General features: G+C 45.0%; 1 protein-coding gene across 1 annotated transcript in view; it reads right to left on the reverse strand.

The window, feature by feature from the left end:
• Positions 1-19,301, reverse strand: part of PLPP3 (phospholipid phosphatase 3) — a 79,952-nt gene that overhangs the window by 15,006 nt on the left and 45,645 nt on the right. Inside the window, exons 3-4 of the mRNA XM_070405212.1 lie at positions 7,509-7,789; positions 7,050-7,107 (exon numbers count right to left, since the gene is read on the reverse strand). Of these exons, the coding sequence (XP_070261313.1) occupies positions 7,050-7,107; positions 7,509-7,789 (339 nt within the window). The remainder of the gene's footprint in view (positions 1-7,049; positions 7,108-7,508; positions 7,790-19,301) is intronic.

The raw sequence follows: 19,301 nt of genomic DNA on the forward strand, positions 1-19,301 counted from the left end.
CCTAATAAATGTTTCATTTCCTTTTATTTACTTCTTGATTAAAACTCATTCAATAGTAACCAGAGTTACTAGAGGTTACTTTAGTAACTCCTTGAGCGCATCTGTGCGGTTTCCTGGAGCCTGTGGCTATGCAATCCCTGCAGGGCCTGCCTCTCAGCACCGCCAGGGAAACAGAGATGTATGATGATAAGCAGGTTATCCTGATAGTCACCGGAGATGCCTGAGCGTCAGAAGAAAGCATCTTATCAGAGGACAGGTTCCTAAGTCATGGCTTGTGCCAGTGGATGTCGGATTAGAAAATAAGGACACAGAAATCATCCAGACAATGCCAGAGGACTTGCAGAGAGAGGCTGACAGACACTGGGCTGGGTGGGGCAGGAGAGTAACCTGAAGAAAAATTAAAGAAAAAAAAAACCACCTCTGGCCGAATCAAAAAAGCTGAAATGACGTCAACTGGGCATTGTCCCCCATAGTTATCTTGCTGCAGTTTCCGTTCTAACCTCTGGGCACAACCCACTTTCCAGGTTCCTGTGGGAACTTGGGAAACGTGGGGGGGAAGAAGCAAGGGGACAAGGGGAACTTCCGACGACAAATCAAAGCAAAGCCCTGGGAGAGGCCAGGAAAAAGGGGAAGCGGGCCGAGGGGAGGGGGCTGGCGGCCTAAAGATAGGCCTCTGCCCTTCCTGAGACAAATGGACACCTTCCTTTTGGTGGTCAGGAAAGACCACGCCAGCAGCCGGGCCTGAGAAGACAGAGGGTGGAAGATTCTGGAGTCACTCTTGCTTGTGTAGGAAGAGGTCCTAGCACTGAATCCTCAACTATGTTGAAGACTATTTGCTAAACAAGGGATGAAAATCAATGTGTGTTTTTTTTACATATAAAAAATAACCAGTTAAAGATCTAAAAGAGGTAAAATTATCATAATAACAAAGATGATTAAACAAGTAGTAATTATCTTACAAAACCTACATAGCTTTTATGAAATAAGGAACATAAAGGACAATTTAAATGGAGAGCTAGAATTTTATTTCTAAGAACACTTCACTTACAAAATTGAGTAAATTGGCATGTAAATTCAATCAGATTCCCATGGATATCTGTAAAAATTTGGAGGGGGAAAAACCTGGAAAAAAATATTCTAAAACTAACCTACAGGGTCCAATCTATGGAACTAGGGAGAAATAAAACAAAAAATTAAATTAAAAAAAAAACAAGCATTATGATACACGTGCTAAGGATACAAAATAAGAAGTTATAATTCCTACCCTATGGATCATACAATTGGGGGCAAGGGGAGCTACATGAAAACAAAAACAAGTATACTTAGGGGTTTTATAGGAACTATGAAAGAAGTTGGGGTGAGTTACCAAGTGCAAGGGATATTTGACTTGAATCCTCAAGATGAATAAGTGTTTGCTAGGAGTTAAGGGGACAGTAGTGAGGGACGTGTATTTCAGGCAGCTGGATGACTTAGAAGCCAGCAATCAGAGCTCACGGCACTTCGAGTGGCTCAGCTCAGCTGAAGAGGGTGTTGGGGGCTGGTGAGAAACAGAGGCTAGAGGCAAGCAGAGGCTGCTTATGAAGGGCATTGGGTGTCAACCGAGGAACTTGTCTTTATTTAGGAGGTCAGTCTTTCCTAAGCCGTACTGCATGGACTTTTAGGGGTCTTTTTAAAAAACGAATGATAAATGCTCTATACTAAATCTGTTTTCATCGTTTACAATAATTAATTTTATAGGACATCTACCTATTGAGTCCCTATTGAGAAATGTTGCTGTAAGCAATGGTGAAAAATTAAATGGTTCTAAGCAAGGCATGAGGTACCATAAAAAAATAATCTACCATAAAAAATAATCTGCACATCAAAGGCTAGTCCCTCATTTCTGCTGAAATGACGCAACAGCAGATTCTACAACTATGAATCAAAGGCTCCCTTCATTTGGGAACTTGGGATGGGGATGATGTTGGTGTAACTCCAATTCAACCCAAGTCTTAAGGACAATGGCAAGTTCAGGGAACAAGGAATTTGTATTGAGCCCATGATGGTCTGATCTTCACCAGCAAGTCTTGTCAGTGGATGGGGTGAGGTGGGTAACAGAAAGAGCACAGGTTTTCATCAGAAAAACCTCACCGAGCCCGGCTGGTGTGGTTCAGTGGTTGAGCATCAACCTATGAACCAGGAGGTCACTGTTCGACTCCCGGTCAGGGCACATGCCAGGTTGTGGGCTCTATCCCCAGTAGGGGGTGTGCAGGAGGCAGCTGATCAATGATTCTCTCTTATCACTGATGTTTCTATCTCTCCCTCTCTCTTCCTCTCTGAAATCAATTAAAAAAAACATATTTTTTTTAATGTAAGAAAAACCTCACTGAGCCTCAGTTTTCTCACGTGTATGATAAGTGTGATAACCACTTTCTTACAGATTGCAGTCCAGATCGGTGGTAACGCAGATCAAGCACCTGGCACCATATGCTGCTCAATCAACAGATACCTTACTCTCTAACCATTTTCTTAACTCGGACCTAAGATTTTCTAATTTCCCTCAACTGAAAAATCAGCAGGACTTCAGAAAAGGCTAATTCAAAATTTTCGAAAACTTCCCCCCCGCCCCCTCCATGTAGACTTAAGGTCACAGGCCTGGAAATCAGGGTGGGACAGAGGAAGGGTGGGTTTCCCAACCGGACAAGGCACACATCTCCCCTTCCACTGACTCACATACTTAAGGCTGGAGCTTAATGAAAGAAAAAAATGAGAGGAACTTGAGGAGAGAGGGAGAGAGACCAGTCATCAGCAGCAGGAAAAGAATGCTTATGAATGAGCAAGGAGCAGGGGCCATGGGGAAAGACTCGTCTTAGAAAACAGTAAGACATGGAATTACAGTGGGAGGCGGGGGAGGGTGGACGCACGGAAGGTTGTCCCCATCCTACACATTTATGGAGAAATGTCTTGAGATCTTTGGACTGGTCCTGGTGTCTGCAGCTGGAGTTTCAGGGGAAAGTGCAGTGGTAGTAAAGTGAGTTTGGGGGTAACAGCCCTGATTCCGGTCCTGGCTCTCCCACTCACTGTGTGACCACTTCTCTAAGCCTCCTCATCTTGGCAGAACAGCAAGCCTCTCCCTCTCAGGGTTGCCAGGACTCCATGAGACAATACGGGATCCTGCCTGGCATGAGATGGGTAGGCAAAGCACTCTCTCAGAAATCCACACCACCCTTTCGCCTTGGTAAATGAGATTTACTCAATGCCTGCGTTTGATTTCAGCAAAACAAGTCAATTGCTAAACAAAGATTACACAACGACCTTCTACCCAGTGGCGACTTCTGATCTGAGAAGTAAGTGGCAGCAACAGGCTGTGAGGTTGATCGAAGGACCTGATGACATAGCAATCAAACTGTTAATTAGTGGTCGGCAAACTCATTAGTCAACAGAGCCAATATCAACAGTACGATTGAAATTTCTTTTGAGAGCCAAATTTTTTAAACTTAAACTATATAGGTAGGTACATTGTTATTAACTTAATTAAGGTACTCCTAAGGCTTAGGAAGAGCCACACTCAAGGGACCAAAGAGCCACATGTGGCTCGAGAGCCGCAGTTTGCCGACCACGGTGCTAAGTGAACTGAATTTTACTGGTTCATAGCCCAGTTCACAGGAACCATTCCAGGCCAGAGGCGCAGACCTCGCTGCGATCAGTAAGGACTTTCTGGAGCACCCTGCTCCCTTGGAAACCTGAGCCTGGGAAACTATGTGGGTCAGCAGGCTCCATTCACTCCCACTCCACAAGGGCAGGTACCCCTAAGGCAGGAGGACGTCAAACCTCCTGACCACGAGGATGTAAATGGACCGAACAGCAAGGGGACGTTCCCAGAATCAGAATTCCTACAGGAGCTTCATCACAGTCCTAGGCACCCTGAAATGGGGGGAGCAGAGCTGGAGAGAAACCCAGAAAGCCTAAATCACCCTGACCTCTCATGCTGCTCAGCAGCTCCGAGGGCCTGTCTGATCCACCTTCACATCCCTGTGTGTGGGAAGGTGTCTGGGCTGGAAGAATCCACTCCCTAACCATCAGTGTGATGTTGAAAAAGCAAATAGTGTTTGACTTGCAATCAGAGCAACTAGGTTTGAATCTTTCCTGTGTTTCGTACTAGCTGTCTGACCACGGACAAGTCACAGTGCTTCTCTGCATTTCTGCTTTCTCATATGTAACATACAGAGCTTTGTTCACTAAAAAGAAAACACACCCATATATTGTGAGCCTCTATTCTATTCAAAACTCTGCAAAAGACACCGACACGAATAAAATAAGTTCCTTCATGAGAAAAGAATATAATTTTAAAGCCCTTTTCTTGTACTAACAGTTTCTTGCCAATTGCTAACACTGCTATTGTAGAGATGATGAAAATGATATCCTATCTATAATATGTGTTGGGTCGTCATCCTCCCCCTCCCCCCCCATCATGTGTGTGGAAGTCCCTGGCACAGAGACCTCACCCCATGAACGGAGTTCTCTTCTTCCTGGCCTTCGCTTCAAAATCGGGGTCCTGTGGAATTCTAACAAAACCTCCTTAGAAAGCTCTGGCTGGACTCGATCTGGCTCCCCAGGTCTTTACTAGCAGAGTTAGATGTGGGGTGAGTCACCCTCCGTTTTTGCTAAGTCATTTGTGTTTCATTATGTGATGATTTGCATACTGGTGAAACAGGTCTGCACTGTCCTCTCACTTCATTTCCATCACTCCCAGGGACAGCTCTGCTGAGAGTGAAAAGGAGGCTTTTGTCCTTCCTTCTGTCCCTGCCTGCTCTCTTCCTGGAAGTTTGTCCAGATCGCTGACACCCACAGGGTAAAACTTTCTCCCTTCTCTCATCTCCTCAAGTGGTTCACACTTGGCTCTGGCTCATGTGCCTGGTGACTCGTCTACATGGCTGGGATTTCTCTCTAGGAAGTTATTCAACTACTTTGAGGACAAAAAAGAAATTTTTAGTCGACTTTTCTTTTTCTTCAGAAGGGAGTCAGCCCGGCTAATGTGGCTCAGTGGTTGAGTGTCGACCTATGAACTAGGAGGTCAGGGTTTGATTCCAGGTCAGGGCACATGTCCAGGTTTCAGGCTCAATCCCCAGTAGGGGGTATGCAGGAGGCAGCCGATCAGTGATTTTCTCTCATCATTGATGTTTCTATCTTTCCTTCTCTCTTCCTCTCTGAAATCAATAAAAATATATTTTTAAAAAACTTTTAAAAAAGGGGGAGTCAGATCTTGTTTTCTGTCACTATCAGGGGTAGAAAAAAGAAAGTACCATTTTGGTGAGCACTGTTTTAGATACTGTGCGAGGTGCTTTAAATGACATAACCAGCATTGTTACAGCATTCTCTTGGGTTTGACACCATTGTGCCCATTTTGCAAATAAAAAGAACAAGTCCAAAAAAGGTCATGTCACTTGTTCAAGGTAACAAAGAGCCATGTTTTACATGGAGTAAGATTTGTTTCTTTCTAAGTCCATACTCCTAATCACAGAACTACCTGGCTTCCTTAGGTAATTAGTACTTCGCACACAAAGTATTGGGACCTTATGTATTGAACTTCGGCCTTTGGAGAAAAGAGGGGACTACATAGCTGTCCTGAACTAAAGGCCAATCTGCATGGGACATTTGGAAATTCAGGCTCCTCCCATTTCACACTTTGATAACACCTAGGTCTGAAACACAAGTGCACAGCCTTTGTAAGCGTTATGTAGAACCTCTGACCCGCTCGTAAGCTAAAGGCACCTCACAGCAGAGTTAACAGCCCTTTCCTCTGTGCTCTAACCCTTCAGTCTACCCTGGATCAGAGAACTTATCCGGTTATTTTTCAGCCATGTACTTTTCAGGCTTCACACACAAAATGGTGCTCTTTCGATGTCCCTAGGTGCTCACAAGGTCTAATTATAGGTCACTAACACAAGGAGGATAGAAGGATGGGTGGAAGGAGGAAGGGAAGGAGGGAGGGAGGGAGAGAGCAAGGGATGAAAGGATGGGTGGATGGGTGGATGAGTAGATGGATGGATGGATGATGTAGAGAAAAAACATCTGGCACAGTGGTGGATTCCACTTGCAAACAGCAATCTTGTTCCTACAAAGTTTCAGCAGACACCCCCCGGATCTGTGGATATGCCTCGTGGGTACACCAGACCTCACTGCTCCACGATTCTAAACATGTTGAACAAAACCTCAGTGACTAACAATCACAGGCCGAAAAACACGGCTGTGGAGCCACTTCCCTGTTTCCTTGGTACCCGGCATACCCTCTGACACATAAACAGTTCTCACGAGCACCACAGTAAAGAGTCATTCATTCGGTAAACAGTTCAGTGAAGACGCAGCAAAGGTCTCCTTTACACCACACAGGCCCCTCGTGATCTATTAAGTCAGCGATGAGGAGACAAAGTTCTGATTGCAACGGAAAGAAGCTTACAGTTTCTCTGGTGGATATATACAAAGAAGTGAATGGCGAGAAACTGGGATGAGAAACTTCCTTACACTCCCCAACTGGGGATCAAACCCACAACCCCGATATGTGCCCTGACTAGGAATAGAACCCGTTAACATTTTAGTGCACAGGAAGATGCTCAACCAACTGAGCCACTCCGGCTGGGCTGGTTTCTATAAATTTTGGAAATTACTTGAATTCTCGGAGCCTTACTTGGTAATCCTTCCCCACAACAGAAATGAGATAAGACTCCTGTAACAATCAACTGAGTTAATGGGTTTTCGGAAAACAGTACTTATTAATAAATTTATACAAAGTGTTTTCATCACTTTATAATTTCAAAATGGGTACTCAATGCTTATCAAGCAGATATGCTAACTATTATTTTTATTTGAAAAATGGAGAAAATCCTGGAAAGTAAAACAACTTCTGCTAAGGCAATGGCTGAGCTCAGAATAGAACTTAATTTTTCTAGCTAATCTCCTTCTCAAGGATTTCACTGTAAATCTGTCCCTAGCCAATCGGGGGGTTTCATGTACAGGAGGGATGTAAGCTGGGGCTGGATGCTGGACATTGGAATCAGAGGGCAGATACTTACCACCAAATACAGCATGGTGTACATGGAGAAGGAGGCGTGGCCAGAGAAGAAGGACTTCCTGCAAGAGCAAGAGAGGGCCATGAGAGCCGTATTCACATTCCTGTACACATTTGACTCCTGTCTTCTCTGCCTAGATTGTCACCTTGAGAGCAGCACTACTTGTTTATTTTTGCATCCTTGATGGTACTTTGGATGAGTTGTCTGGAACCTTGTAGGCACCCATGAATGAATGAACAAACGAATGAATGAATGAATGAACTTACCTATATTATATCATACTTGTTTATTTGCATATCTATAATCATTTGTGAGTTCCTCAAGAACAGGGACTCTGTCATACTTGCCCATCAAACCCAGAGCACAGCGCCGGGCCTGGCACCTAGGAGATGCTTTGTATATGCTCACTGAACTGCCTGCATCAAACGGGGGCACATAGTGGTCACGGGAGTGGTGCCTCACCTGGCTTCCTGGACTTTGCTGTCATCGCCTCTGCATTTGTAGTTTTGAACGTAGCCCTCGGAGCAGTTGATGAGGCTGAAGTCAGGGTTGCAGACGCTCAAGAAATGAGGACGCAGACGTCCTATGGAGACTTTGGCAATGTCTGTGAAGGACTGGCTGATGGCACAGCCAAAGAGGAAACAACCCACTTGCTTATAGAGGGCTGCCACGTAGGGATTCCGAATCGTGGACCGGGACTTCTCCTTCAGGTAATAGATCCGGTAGAATTCCCCTGTGATGATCTAAAAGGAAAGCAAAAGGGGAATTAGGCAGGATCAAGACCCATTATCAAAACTGATGTGTAAAGGGTGTTTAACAATGTAAGAGAATGTTCAGTACATAATCTAGGAAACCCCAAGTTCTATTTAAAAGCATAAAAATACAAATATGCATGGGAGGAGAGTTCTAAGTGCTAACATGGACGTCATTTCCCCTGTTCAAGGAAGTCCTGCATAGCCATAGAGTACCTTCATAATAAAAACATACACTCAAATATTGTCATGCAAATACACATTTCAACATAAGAAAGAGATAAATAAGAACTTAGCTACAAAATACATCTAGATAAAGAAGCAAGAACAGTTAAGAGTGGTCAGGATGTCAGAGGATCGAAGCTAATGTGAGGACTCTGGGATTGGGGTAAAGGATCACCAACAACAATCTAACTCTACAAAAGGGCCTCAGCCTTGTGCCAACACTGAGCCATGGTGGGGGTTTCTGTAGTAAAGGGTGAATGCCCCAAGGCCAAGTCCTGAGTTTGAGTCTGAACTCTGCCACCTACCTGGTGTCCTTAACCTCTCCAGGCTTCAGTCCCTCCCTCCAAGAAAGGAGGCTACACACCTTTGCAGAGTTTTTGGCTTAAATGTGATACATAAACTGGGTCATGGAAAGTGATTATTCCATCTTCCTTTTTAGAAGCGCGGTACGATGAAATGAACACTGGTTTACAAACCAGGAACTTTTCATACAATGCCCTTCAGTGTTTGTGAATTTTCTCAAGTCTGGTTTGCATTGTCCCTTTGATCCTAAAGGACAGCGAGTCTTGATTTTCGTACCCTTCCTTCATCCCTCAATGTCTACTTCTTGACACTCAGGGGACATTTATCACTATTTAAAAAAAAAAGAGAGAGAGAGAGCTACCGATCACTGAATCCCTACTTCATACCAGGCATTGCTTTTATACACTTGACTTTGTGAAATCCTCACAACAACCATGATAGATACAATTGAGGCTGAGAGCGGGGATGCACTTCAACTGAAGCTGCCTGGTTTTATAGTAAGAATGTGGGTGGGGCCAGCGGATTCCCTGTACGATAAGTGCCTATGTTGCCTACGCAGCGGAGGACCGATTCTGCTCTGGTGATGCACCAAACCACACAGCCTGCTGCCCTTCTCTTAACTCCGCAGCACAGCCCTGGCCACTTCCTGGTTGTAACCACAGTCCAGGGGGAGCGATATTCAACTCATCACTCACCACAAAGGCCCTTTCACTCTTCCTCACGGGGCAGGAAGATGAGCCACACTTGCCCTTTCAGGGAGCAGAGAACATGTTCACAACCACAAGGGAAGCAATAGGCTGACAAGCCGGGCACTCCTTTCCAAAGACTCCTGTTATTCTTCCACAGCGGGGCAGGCATCTAGGCACGGGGTCTGACCCAAGTCCTCCAGGGCTCCAGAGGCTGGGGATAGGATGGCCAGGAATAAAGGGGCATGCCAGCTGGGCCAAGGGCCAACAGGTGCAACAGTGAGAAGAGCTACTTCTATAGCTAACATTCATTCAGTGATTCTGTGTTTATTAAGTGCCTGGCATTTATTTATTTTTTTAATGTGTTTTATTGACTTCAGAGAGAGGAAGAGAGAGATAAAAACATCGATGAGAGAGAAACATAGATCGATTCGATCAGCAGCCTCCTACAAGCCCCCTACTGGGGATTTAGCCTACAACCTGGGCACGTGTCCTGACTGGGAATTGAATCGGCAACCTCCTGGTACATGGGACAATGCTCAACCAACGGAGCCACAGTCGCCGGGCACTACTTATTTCTAAGTACTACATTTTTGTTTCCCAGATCAGATTGAGTGTGATTCTATATTAGAAGGAGACAATCAAAGGCCAGTCCAGCCAGTCTCCTGGCTTAGCCACCCCCTGAGTGAGCAGGACAGTAGTCTTCACAAATGCCTTATTGCAAAATTGGAAATATCCTCTAAACATTACCAAGAGTCCTTTGATAACACATTGCAAAGATTAAAATCTGAGAAGCATAGCAAGTCAGAAATGAAAGGGTCCATTATATACACAAGAAACTGAGGTCCAAGCTAACTCACATTTTAAAGATTAGACCCAGGTGTTCCGAGTCCCCACCCAGCATTCTTTCCTACCATTCATGGCCTAATTCCCCTTTTGAACCTGTTTACACTTTTACCCTATGTAACCTTACAGGCTAACAAGTTCCAGATGTTTATAACCGCCATCATGTACTCTAACTCTTTCTTATTCTTCTTTATTTATAAGTCATGCTCACGTGACTTTAGACACAGAGGGAAGAACACCAAAGTAAGAGTCAAGGTGCCAGGGTTCAAAAGTCCCTACTCATTGAGTGAATTTGGAATAAGTTAGGTTCTACATTTGCAAAATGAGGACGCTGGGCTCCATGATTTATTACCTCCTAATTGCAATGACATGTATTCTCAGCTCTCCTGTGCCACCTCCACCACTACCTCCCAACCCAGCAAAGGTAATAAGCAGTAGGAAGACAAAGTGCTTCCTAGGAGATGACCGCAGGCAAGGAGCGGAAGCAAGGCCCTGTGCATGATCCCTGCCCTTGGACTGCTCCTGAGGTACTTGAAAAATATCACTGTCACAGATTACGAAACTGTTTCTAATTGGCTCAGCTTGAGTGTGATTTCCTATTTGATGCTGAGGAAGAACATGTGGGTTTCCACTGCAAATTGGTATCTTTTACGTGAATTTACTAATGCATCTCAGGTGAGTTGCCTCTCTGCCTCAGTCAGCTTAGACTCGCAGTGGTTCTCAACCTTGGCTGCACATTAGAATCACCTGGGAATCATTTTGAAATCCTGATTTCTGGGCCTCATCCTCCGGAAATTCTGTTTCTTTGTTATGGGGTGAGGCCACAACATTAGTAACAAAGAAACAGAATTTCCGAAGGATGAGGCCCAGAAATCAAGTTTAAAAAAGATTCCCAGGTGATCCTAATGTGCAGCCAAGGTTGAGAACCACTGGCTTAGAGAGAAAGGGCTTGATTACAACTCAAAGATTCCTTTCAGGTCTGATATGCTTCATTATAAAATTTCAGTTTTCCGTGCCCCAGTCTTGCAAACAGTAAATGGCTAATTAAAATGCTTCCTCTAATCATGGGGAGATAAAGAGAACATTTTATGGTACCTCAAATTCCTAATAACAATGTTAATCATAGCACCAATCATCCTCATTTCTTTTGCACTTTATAGTTTCATTTAATCTGCAACTCTGTGAAGAAGATATACCCATTTTAAAGATGGTAATATTGAGGCTCTGAGAGCTACTGATTTATCTGCAGGATTAAAAGGAGAGCTCTGATATTCTGACTCTCAAGTTCCAAGTCCCATGGCTGACTACATTGAGAAAATTTTATTATTTCTATTGTTATGAAAAACAGTTTCCACTGTACTATAGCAATTGTATATTTTCAAGGATTGGACCAGGCTGAAGCCATTTAGCAGACACATGACTCCAGGACCACATGGCTTCTGGGCCAGCCCTGACAGATCTTGGAGTTAATGAGCAACAAATTATGTATTTTCTCTCTCCCCTTGTACAGAAGGGTCGGGGAGTCGACAACACAGCCATAAATCATCATTATGAACCAGCCGGACTTGGCTTCTTGTAATCCTAACCCTTAAAAGACCATTTAATGAAATTCGGGCTGTGAATGACGGCCTGCATACCTCACCTCTGCACAAGAGGCGAAGGCTTAAATTGTTCCCTGACACGTTACACACCTAACTCCGGAGTCCCAGATTTACTGCTTTCGGACTTTATTCATTACTCACAATGTTTTTATTCCTGGTTAATAAAATAAGCTCTTCTCTTCCCCTCCCTCTCCCCCTACAAAGGCTGTGTCTCCACCCCCAGACTCAGCCCCCTGGAGCCCTCAGTTCTGCTTCAGTCAGCAAGGTTGTGATATGTAAATTTCACTGCTGAGACAAATGCCTTCAATGTTGATCCCTTTCTGAAGCAGCAAGCAACAGATTCTGGGGGGATGGCCGGCTGCCAGCCGAGCAGAGAACTCTCCCCTACCTGCCTCTTAAAGCACTTGGCACAGAATCTGGAAACTAATAAACTGGAAAGCACTGCAATTAAGCTACGAGGGGACAGAAAGGGATCAGTCCTTGCCTGAGAACGGCTGCAGTTTAGGGGGAGGTTGTCTCCAACTCTACGAGGGCCACTCTTCCTGTCTTTCCTGGTGAAAAAGAGCTCAACTGCCCACCTATTCACAAATATTGAACTGTTCTGGGGAGGAAATTTGGAGAAACATTGGGATAGACTTTCTGGATAGGAGAGAGGCTAGGATGGTGAGATAGCACTGACTCTGGAGCCAGCAGAGCCTTGGTCTGAATCTCATCTCTTAACCTTAGGCAAGTGACTTCATCGCTCAGGGTTTGATAGCATCTACCTGGCAGGATGGCGAAGGGGACTCAAGTAGGCGGTATGTCAAATGGCCAGCATGTACTGAGGGGCCCTCTGAAAGTTAATTTTCTTCTCCCATTGGAGAAGGGGAAACAGAAAACTAACAAATACTCACAGAGAATATCCTTTCCCAGATATTTCTAAGGGCTCCTTGGAAGAGAACATTCCAGGAAGTAGTTTAGAAGTCCCACCCCTCCAGACACATGTGTATAGATGACGTGGGTTTTGACCATTTTATCTAAGATGACTTTTTCAAGGGAACAAACTGGAAGGCAAGTCTAAACCCAAAGCGGAAAGAGCATACAGCATTGTCTGTTTTTTGTGTGTTTTTTTTTTAACATTCCACTCTATTTTAAATTACATCAAGAAAAGGTATTTGCAGTGTCTCAAGGATCCCTCTTTTTAGAGATGCAGAACTCATCTCCTTTCCCTATTGAGTTCGAAGGACCAACTTCCCTATGTTCTGATCTGCTTGAATAATATTTGCATAGCACTTTACAGCTTACAAAACATTTTCCCGTCTACTGTGTTATTTGCTTCTCACAACAGCCTGTGAATTACTAAGTTATTGCTGACACTTGATAAGTGAGTATGGTGAAGGGCTGAGGGGCCAGTAAGTCAGGCCAGTGAATCATTCTGGGTCAGAAATAAGGAGGTCTGGACCTCCTTGCTCTAGTTTCTATGCTCTGTCTGCTGGCATCAAGCTGGCTTTCTCGTAGAAGTCCTAGCAGGCAGCAGCAGCTATGTCTCCGGTGAGACGGACATTGCACCTGATGAGGACACGTAATCGTCAGGCACTTGAACATCCAAGCCCCAGATCACCACAGAGCACCGGGTTGTTCTTTCACCTCTCGGCTGTGTGCATCAATGGACCTCTTTCAGTCCAGAAGAGATTCATTCAACAAGCATTTGATGAGGGAGAATAATAAAGGGAGAATCATTTTTCTCAGTCCCAAGGGAAAGGAAACATAATGTATCCAAGTTCTGCTTCTAAGGATGGAGAGACAAGTGTAGCTGTATTTTCTCTGAAGCTGAATGCTCAATCCACGGTAAGGAATCGTATTTTTGTGACTAGAAACACTTGATGAAAATTTCCATTTTTTATTTGCATAGCAAATCAACCTCTTTGGCAGGAGATGGGTACTTCACAGACTCTGAAAGACGATGAGGACATAGATCTATCCAAGGCCACCAATGGGCTCTATGGGTAAGTTAAAACTCCAATATCTAGAACACGGACAGCAAAGAGGCCAAATGGAAGCCACAGAAGCTACTCATAGTTGAAATCAGCAGCGGCTGCCCTATACTCACTAGTCATATGAAGAAGGCAGTCTGAAGCATGAAGCCTCATTCTTTTCCCAAAAGTCAAAGACTTGACGAAGCCATGGGTCTCCTAGATGCCTAGCTCTGACTGTCCATGCAAGTCTCCTGGCTGCTCTTTCCCAGCATTGCCTACTGCCCATCTCTTACTCCTTTGTGACATTGACTTCTCTAAGCTTCCTTGAGATAGCACCACTGTTCTTTACTTCCTATTTCTCAAACACCATCTTCCTTTTTTCAGTGGCTCCACTTCTGGGTTCTCCCAGATAAATGTGGATCTTCCCTAAGGTTGTCTTCTTGCCTGTCTGCTGTGATCTCGGCTGTTTCAATTATACTTTTGTGAAGAAGACCTCCATTAGGGTCTCTTTCTCTTTCTCTCTCTCTCTCTCTCTCTCTCTCTCTAGTTTCAGATTACACCTTACCCCTATCTGCCCTATTCCAATTGTCAGTAAATCTCCCAACTGGCTATCAAATCAATGTCATTAGCACATCATCCTAATTATTCCACTCATTCCCACTTCTGCCCCAAACTTCACTTTCCTCCATTTCTGCTCATGGTGCCATAAAACATACAACTTTAAAGACATGAAGCCCTAGACTCCTCCATCTCCCTTATCCCACTGTCATCCAATTCTGCTCAGCCTGCTTTTGCAAGGCGACTCACACACCATGTTTTTCTCTCTCTTCAGATCCTTGCATTGCCTGTGGTTCAGGTCTCACGTGTATCTGGGTTGGAAAATTGACCAAACTAACTTAAAATACTTTTCATCAATCTCTAGCCAATTAATTGAAGGAAAAACTCCTCGGCATTCAAGGAATTTCACAATCTTGCTGTCATCTTTTCCTATCTTATCTTTGCCTACTCCCTTATAGGTTATTTCTCCAGCCAAGCAGGTCTATTGTTTAGTCTCTACCATCCTTGACGCAATCCTCTGTCTGGAATGTCAGGATCTCTGATGAAAGTTCCGACCATCTTTCAAAGTAGAGCTCAAGTGCCAGTTGGTATACAAGGTTATAGTTCTGGCTCTTTTACATAAGGGTCTTGCACAACTGAGCTGAGAAGTCTCAGTTTCCTTATGTGTAAAAACAGGCATGTTGCGGTACCAACTCAAGGGCTGTTGTGATAATTAAATGGGTGAAGTACTCAATGAATCATGATGCTGATGAAGTCCTCGCCAATGAAAATAACCTCCAGCGATCTTCCTCTGAACTCTTGTAGCACCGTATTTATCTCTCAGACCATTTATAGCATTTGGCCTATTTTGTCCTTGAAGCTCTCACTCCTCTGAGGCCCAGCACCCTGCACTGTCCTGAGTCTCTTCTTATTATCTGAACAATTCTTTATCTCCTTGGGAGTCTAACAGTATAGTCAGTCTTGTACTTGCCCTGCTTCTCTTTTAGACCATAAGCTCTGAGGACAGTATTGTCTTATACATCAGCTTCTAGCGAAGCTGCCTATCACATGCCTGCTTGTTCCAGGGGAGGTCTCACCAAGTATGTACCCTTCATCTCATGCACAAACCACTTCCTACAAATCACTATCACACACTGTCAATCTTAGACAGCCACCTGCCCGGTGGTCTCAATGTTTTGTCTTCCTCCACACACTGGGCTCTCCAAGATCTAAAAGCTTTGGCAGCTCACTAAATAAAGAGCACTCTGCATAGCACCCAGCACTGACAGGGCCTTCCATAAACGTCAGTGCAAGTGCTGGGCTTTGGAGTCAGACAGATCTGGGTTTTAATTCCCTCACTCAACTAAGCAGAGAAACCTTACACTGGTCACGTCACCCTTGTAAGCGTCAGCACACTCCCTCCCTCATTGTAAGTGGGGTAAATAATACCTATCTCAGGCAGCTGTTGAAGAGGATTTAAGATAAGGCATCTTAGTTTCTGGCCCATTATAGAGCTGGCCAATGTTATCCAACTCTCTACCCCACCTCCTAACACACCCTGACTCACAGGAACAGACTTTTCAGCCGCTTAAGCATTATCACTTAAAATGAAGAAAATTGTCACCTTCATAGTAGATACCTTTTCAAATAGTCATTAACCCCTCAGACCTCTGCATAACCAAGGAAGAACTAACTGCACAGCTCTCCCTTCTTCCAAGGCAGGAGTGGGGCGTTGGGGAAAGGGAACAAATTACAGTAAATCCTAATCTCCATGCCTGTGTTTTGTTAAATCGTAAATAGATGCCCCCACCCACCACCCCTCCAGGGATAAGAGGGCCTCAGAAGAACGCCAGAGCCATCTGATCAGGGGATGACACAGTTGAAGGATTAATGTGGCCGCTCTCTGTTGGTGGTCTTGGTAATTGCACAGATGCAGTGGATTGTAAACTGGGGGACGGGGTCTCCCACTAAGGCAACGCCAGGCCAGCACGGCTTCACTTTTTTTTTCAGAGTTGAAAACACGACTAACCTTTAATGAGGAGGCAATCCTGGGGAACCTTGTTTTCTTGGCAGCGCTTTCTCAGATAAAGGGAGATGGGGGTGGGGAGGAAGTAATGAAGTCCAGATGTAGGCACACTGCAGCCTGATCCTGAACAAACAAGTCTTGGAGGAATTAAGCTCTTCTTCATGTCTCTCCAGCAAGAAATGTTCATGTGGCACAGAGCATGTTCCGTGTGCACCGTGGGCCATACAGGGAAGCAAACAGGCCACTTCTCCCTGCTCCAGACATCTTCTGACATCTTTTGACCCAATAGTTTTTGATTTTCTGCCCCAAACGCGTGGCTTCCTGTGATTTTTACGAACATATACTGACCAGCACAGTCTGTGCCTTGTTCTAGCAATACACAATCAAACCAGACTGGTCCATATCCTGATGCAGATACCAGGGCACGCAGGAACCAGACAAGTCAATAGACATGACACTTCAACACCGTAACCGTAAAGATAGAGGTGGGCCCAGGGGCCTGGGGGACCTTTGGAAGGTGGGAGAAGACAGCCAAGGAATGGTTGCTGAAGAAGGAAATGTCTGCGTCGTGTTTGTTTAGTACCGACGGTGTGCAAGAGGAAAAGGCCTGGTCTCTGCCTCCCAGGAACCTATTATCTAGCTGGGGAGACAAGACATGGACACACATCACATTACAAGGCAATGTGTATTGAAGAGGCTATTTGTCTGCTTGAGGTGGGGCAGCTTGTAGCAGTTTAATGATGAGAGAAAACACCCAGCTGGTTGGGATAAGGTTCATCACTATGTCCCCAGCACCTGCTACTCCATGGGTGTTTGATAAGTAAGGTGGGCAGGCTTTAGGAGGCAGCCACGGTGTCGTTATTTCTACCAAAAGCCTTGGTCTTAGCGTCAGAGAACTCCTGTTCTGACGCTGCCACTAACCAGTTATGGGAAAGCCACTTCCTATCCTTGGGCCTCAGTTGCCTAAGCCATAAGGATCAACCTCCCAAGAGGACTGCCAGGTATGCACGCGAGAATGTGCACATAAAGGCCACTTTGTACACTATCCGACACTACAGACATGAAAAGAATGATTCTCACTGAGGACACATATAATGTCACTTGATTTGACCCCCAAAACGAGCCATGGAGTTGGTGAACTTCTGTCAACAACTTACAGAAAAGGTAGGCATAGCTCTTTTCCAAGGGAGTCAATGGCTTTGCCTGAGGTTGAAGGATAAGTCACAGAGTAAGCACAGAGGTTGGACATGGACCTAAGTGAGGTGATGACCAAGTCTGAGCTTTTTCTCCAGTTAGGAAGATTATCACAGAGGATTAGATTCACTGGGATGTAAGAGGAAAGTAGCCGTTTTATGGCTGGGGAGACAAGGGTGCATCAACTCCTAGATATTAAGGATCTATCTAAACCCCTTGCAGGGCTTGACCAAGGCAATCCCTGATCCCATGTTTATTTTAAAAAAATACTGAGCATTTTTTTCCATATTAAAATCTTTGCCCACAATACTCTTCACAGCACAGCGCCAGGCAACATGACAGGAGGCTGATAGGAGATGATGTTTTACTCTTTGCTCCTAATCTCACTGCTGCTAGAGCCATTATGCCTTTATATGGCAGGGATAGAATCCACTGCTTTGTGGATTTGGAAGGAATTCCCATCATGCTAATTCCAGAACCTGAGGTACATCTGAAAAAGAGGTCAATGTGACTCGATTTTTCCCTCTCTCCTGCCACAGAAGGGTGTCTGCTTTCTCCATAACTTCTGCCGACCTCCACCACCGCCGTTCCGTTGGTTAAGGGGACATTCAAACTGAAGCAAGGGCACCCCATCGGCCAAGGCTTCCCTTGTTATTTGACACAAACCTGACATTTGGCAGAGCAGGAGGATTAGGTTTCCAGCTCTGAGTGCCCAGCTGCCACCCCTGACTGTCACCCGTGCCCTCTGACCAGAAGCAGATTCTGGATGGAGCCAGCCGGCCTCCAGGACTGGCCATAAAGGGAAAGTGGGAAACAGGTTATTGTTGTTGTTTAATGTAAGCTGCATAGCTTTTCCAGAAATGAGTCTATTAAAGCGAATGATTCGCTTTTCTTTATTTGTATTTATTTTTTCCCCATCACCATTTATCCCCCATACCCTCTTCCACCTCCACCCACTCCCCTCTCCACCCCAATCACCACACTGTGCTCCGCGTTGATTCACTTTTCCTCTGAGGCCTTTGCTTTGACTTTTTTCCATGCGGACTCTGGCACTTAATGGCCGGTAAACAGGCAAGCAGCCCCACTTAGGAGCCCACATCTCCCCGCACCCTTCTCCCCCTACCCCCAGCTGACATGCAAGGGCAGCTGGGTCAGGAGGGAAAGGTCCTTTTGCAAAGAGCAGAGGAGCAACAGTCATGAGACCTGGGTTCTAGTTCATTAACTACAAGGAAAGAACAGGAAATCAGAGTCCAAAGGCTGGTATTTCTTTCCTGAATCTATTTCCACCAGATATAGGGTCTTGGCTAAGTCACTTCACCACTCTTTGAATCTGTTTACTCATTCATAATAAAAATAATTGACATTTGAATATATGGTAGGTGCTGGGCACTGAATTACTTTACATACATTAGCTCCTTTAATTCTGAAATCCTGAATAAGTAGGCGTATAATTTCCATTTAAGAGATGAGCCTGCTGAGACTCAATGAGGCTCAACTTGCTGCTGTTCCACAGCAGGGGAGCTCAGATGTGCACCAGAGCTTATGCCTTTAACCACATCCTAAACTAAGAACCATAAGAATACCTAGCTCTCAGGGACTCTGTGAGGAGGAGGAAATGCTTGAACATGGGCCACAGGTTTTCATGGCAGACAGCAGGACCTGACGAAAGATCATTTTTGCAGTATTTGCTTGCTTGCCTGGTCTTTCTCAGAACCACAGGAAAGCACTATCCAAACCTATTTTGCTCATGTTGCATGGGATGGGGCGGCAATGATATTGCTTATCCTATAACCAAGACCACAGCACATGACTATTTCAAGGAAACCAGGGCAGCCAGGGAGCATTTATAATTTAAACATTGACATGACATGAAGAGACAGGCCAGTCACAATGAAGCTCTTAAAAGCGGAGTGTTCATGGAAATGCTAGCATCTGTAAGGTGGAAGGGACGATCTTGGCAAACAGCAGGAAAGAGCGCTGCCCAGGAGATTTGCCGGAGGAAGCATGGATCTTGCAGAAGCTGCTTTAGCTCCCTGTGTTCACCTGGCCTGCTGCTACGAAGCACATGCCCACGAATGACAGCATTTGATTCTTAGGGAAATCCCCACGAGAGAATTCAAACACCACTCT

The sequence above is a fragment of the Myotis yumanensis genome, unplaced genomic scaffold (genome assembly GCF_028538775.1).
Source record: "Myotis yumanensis isolate MYYU_CA2020_CCGP unplaced genomic scaffold, mMyoYum1.0.hap1 SCAF_2, whole genome shotgun sequence".
Classification (NCBI taxonomy): domain Eukaryota; kingdom Metazoa; phylum Chordata; class Mammalia; order Chiroptera; family Vespertilionidae; genus Myotis; species Myotis yumanensis.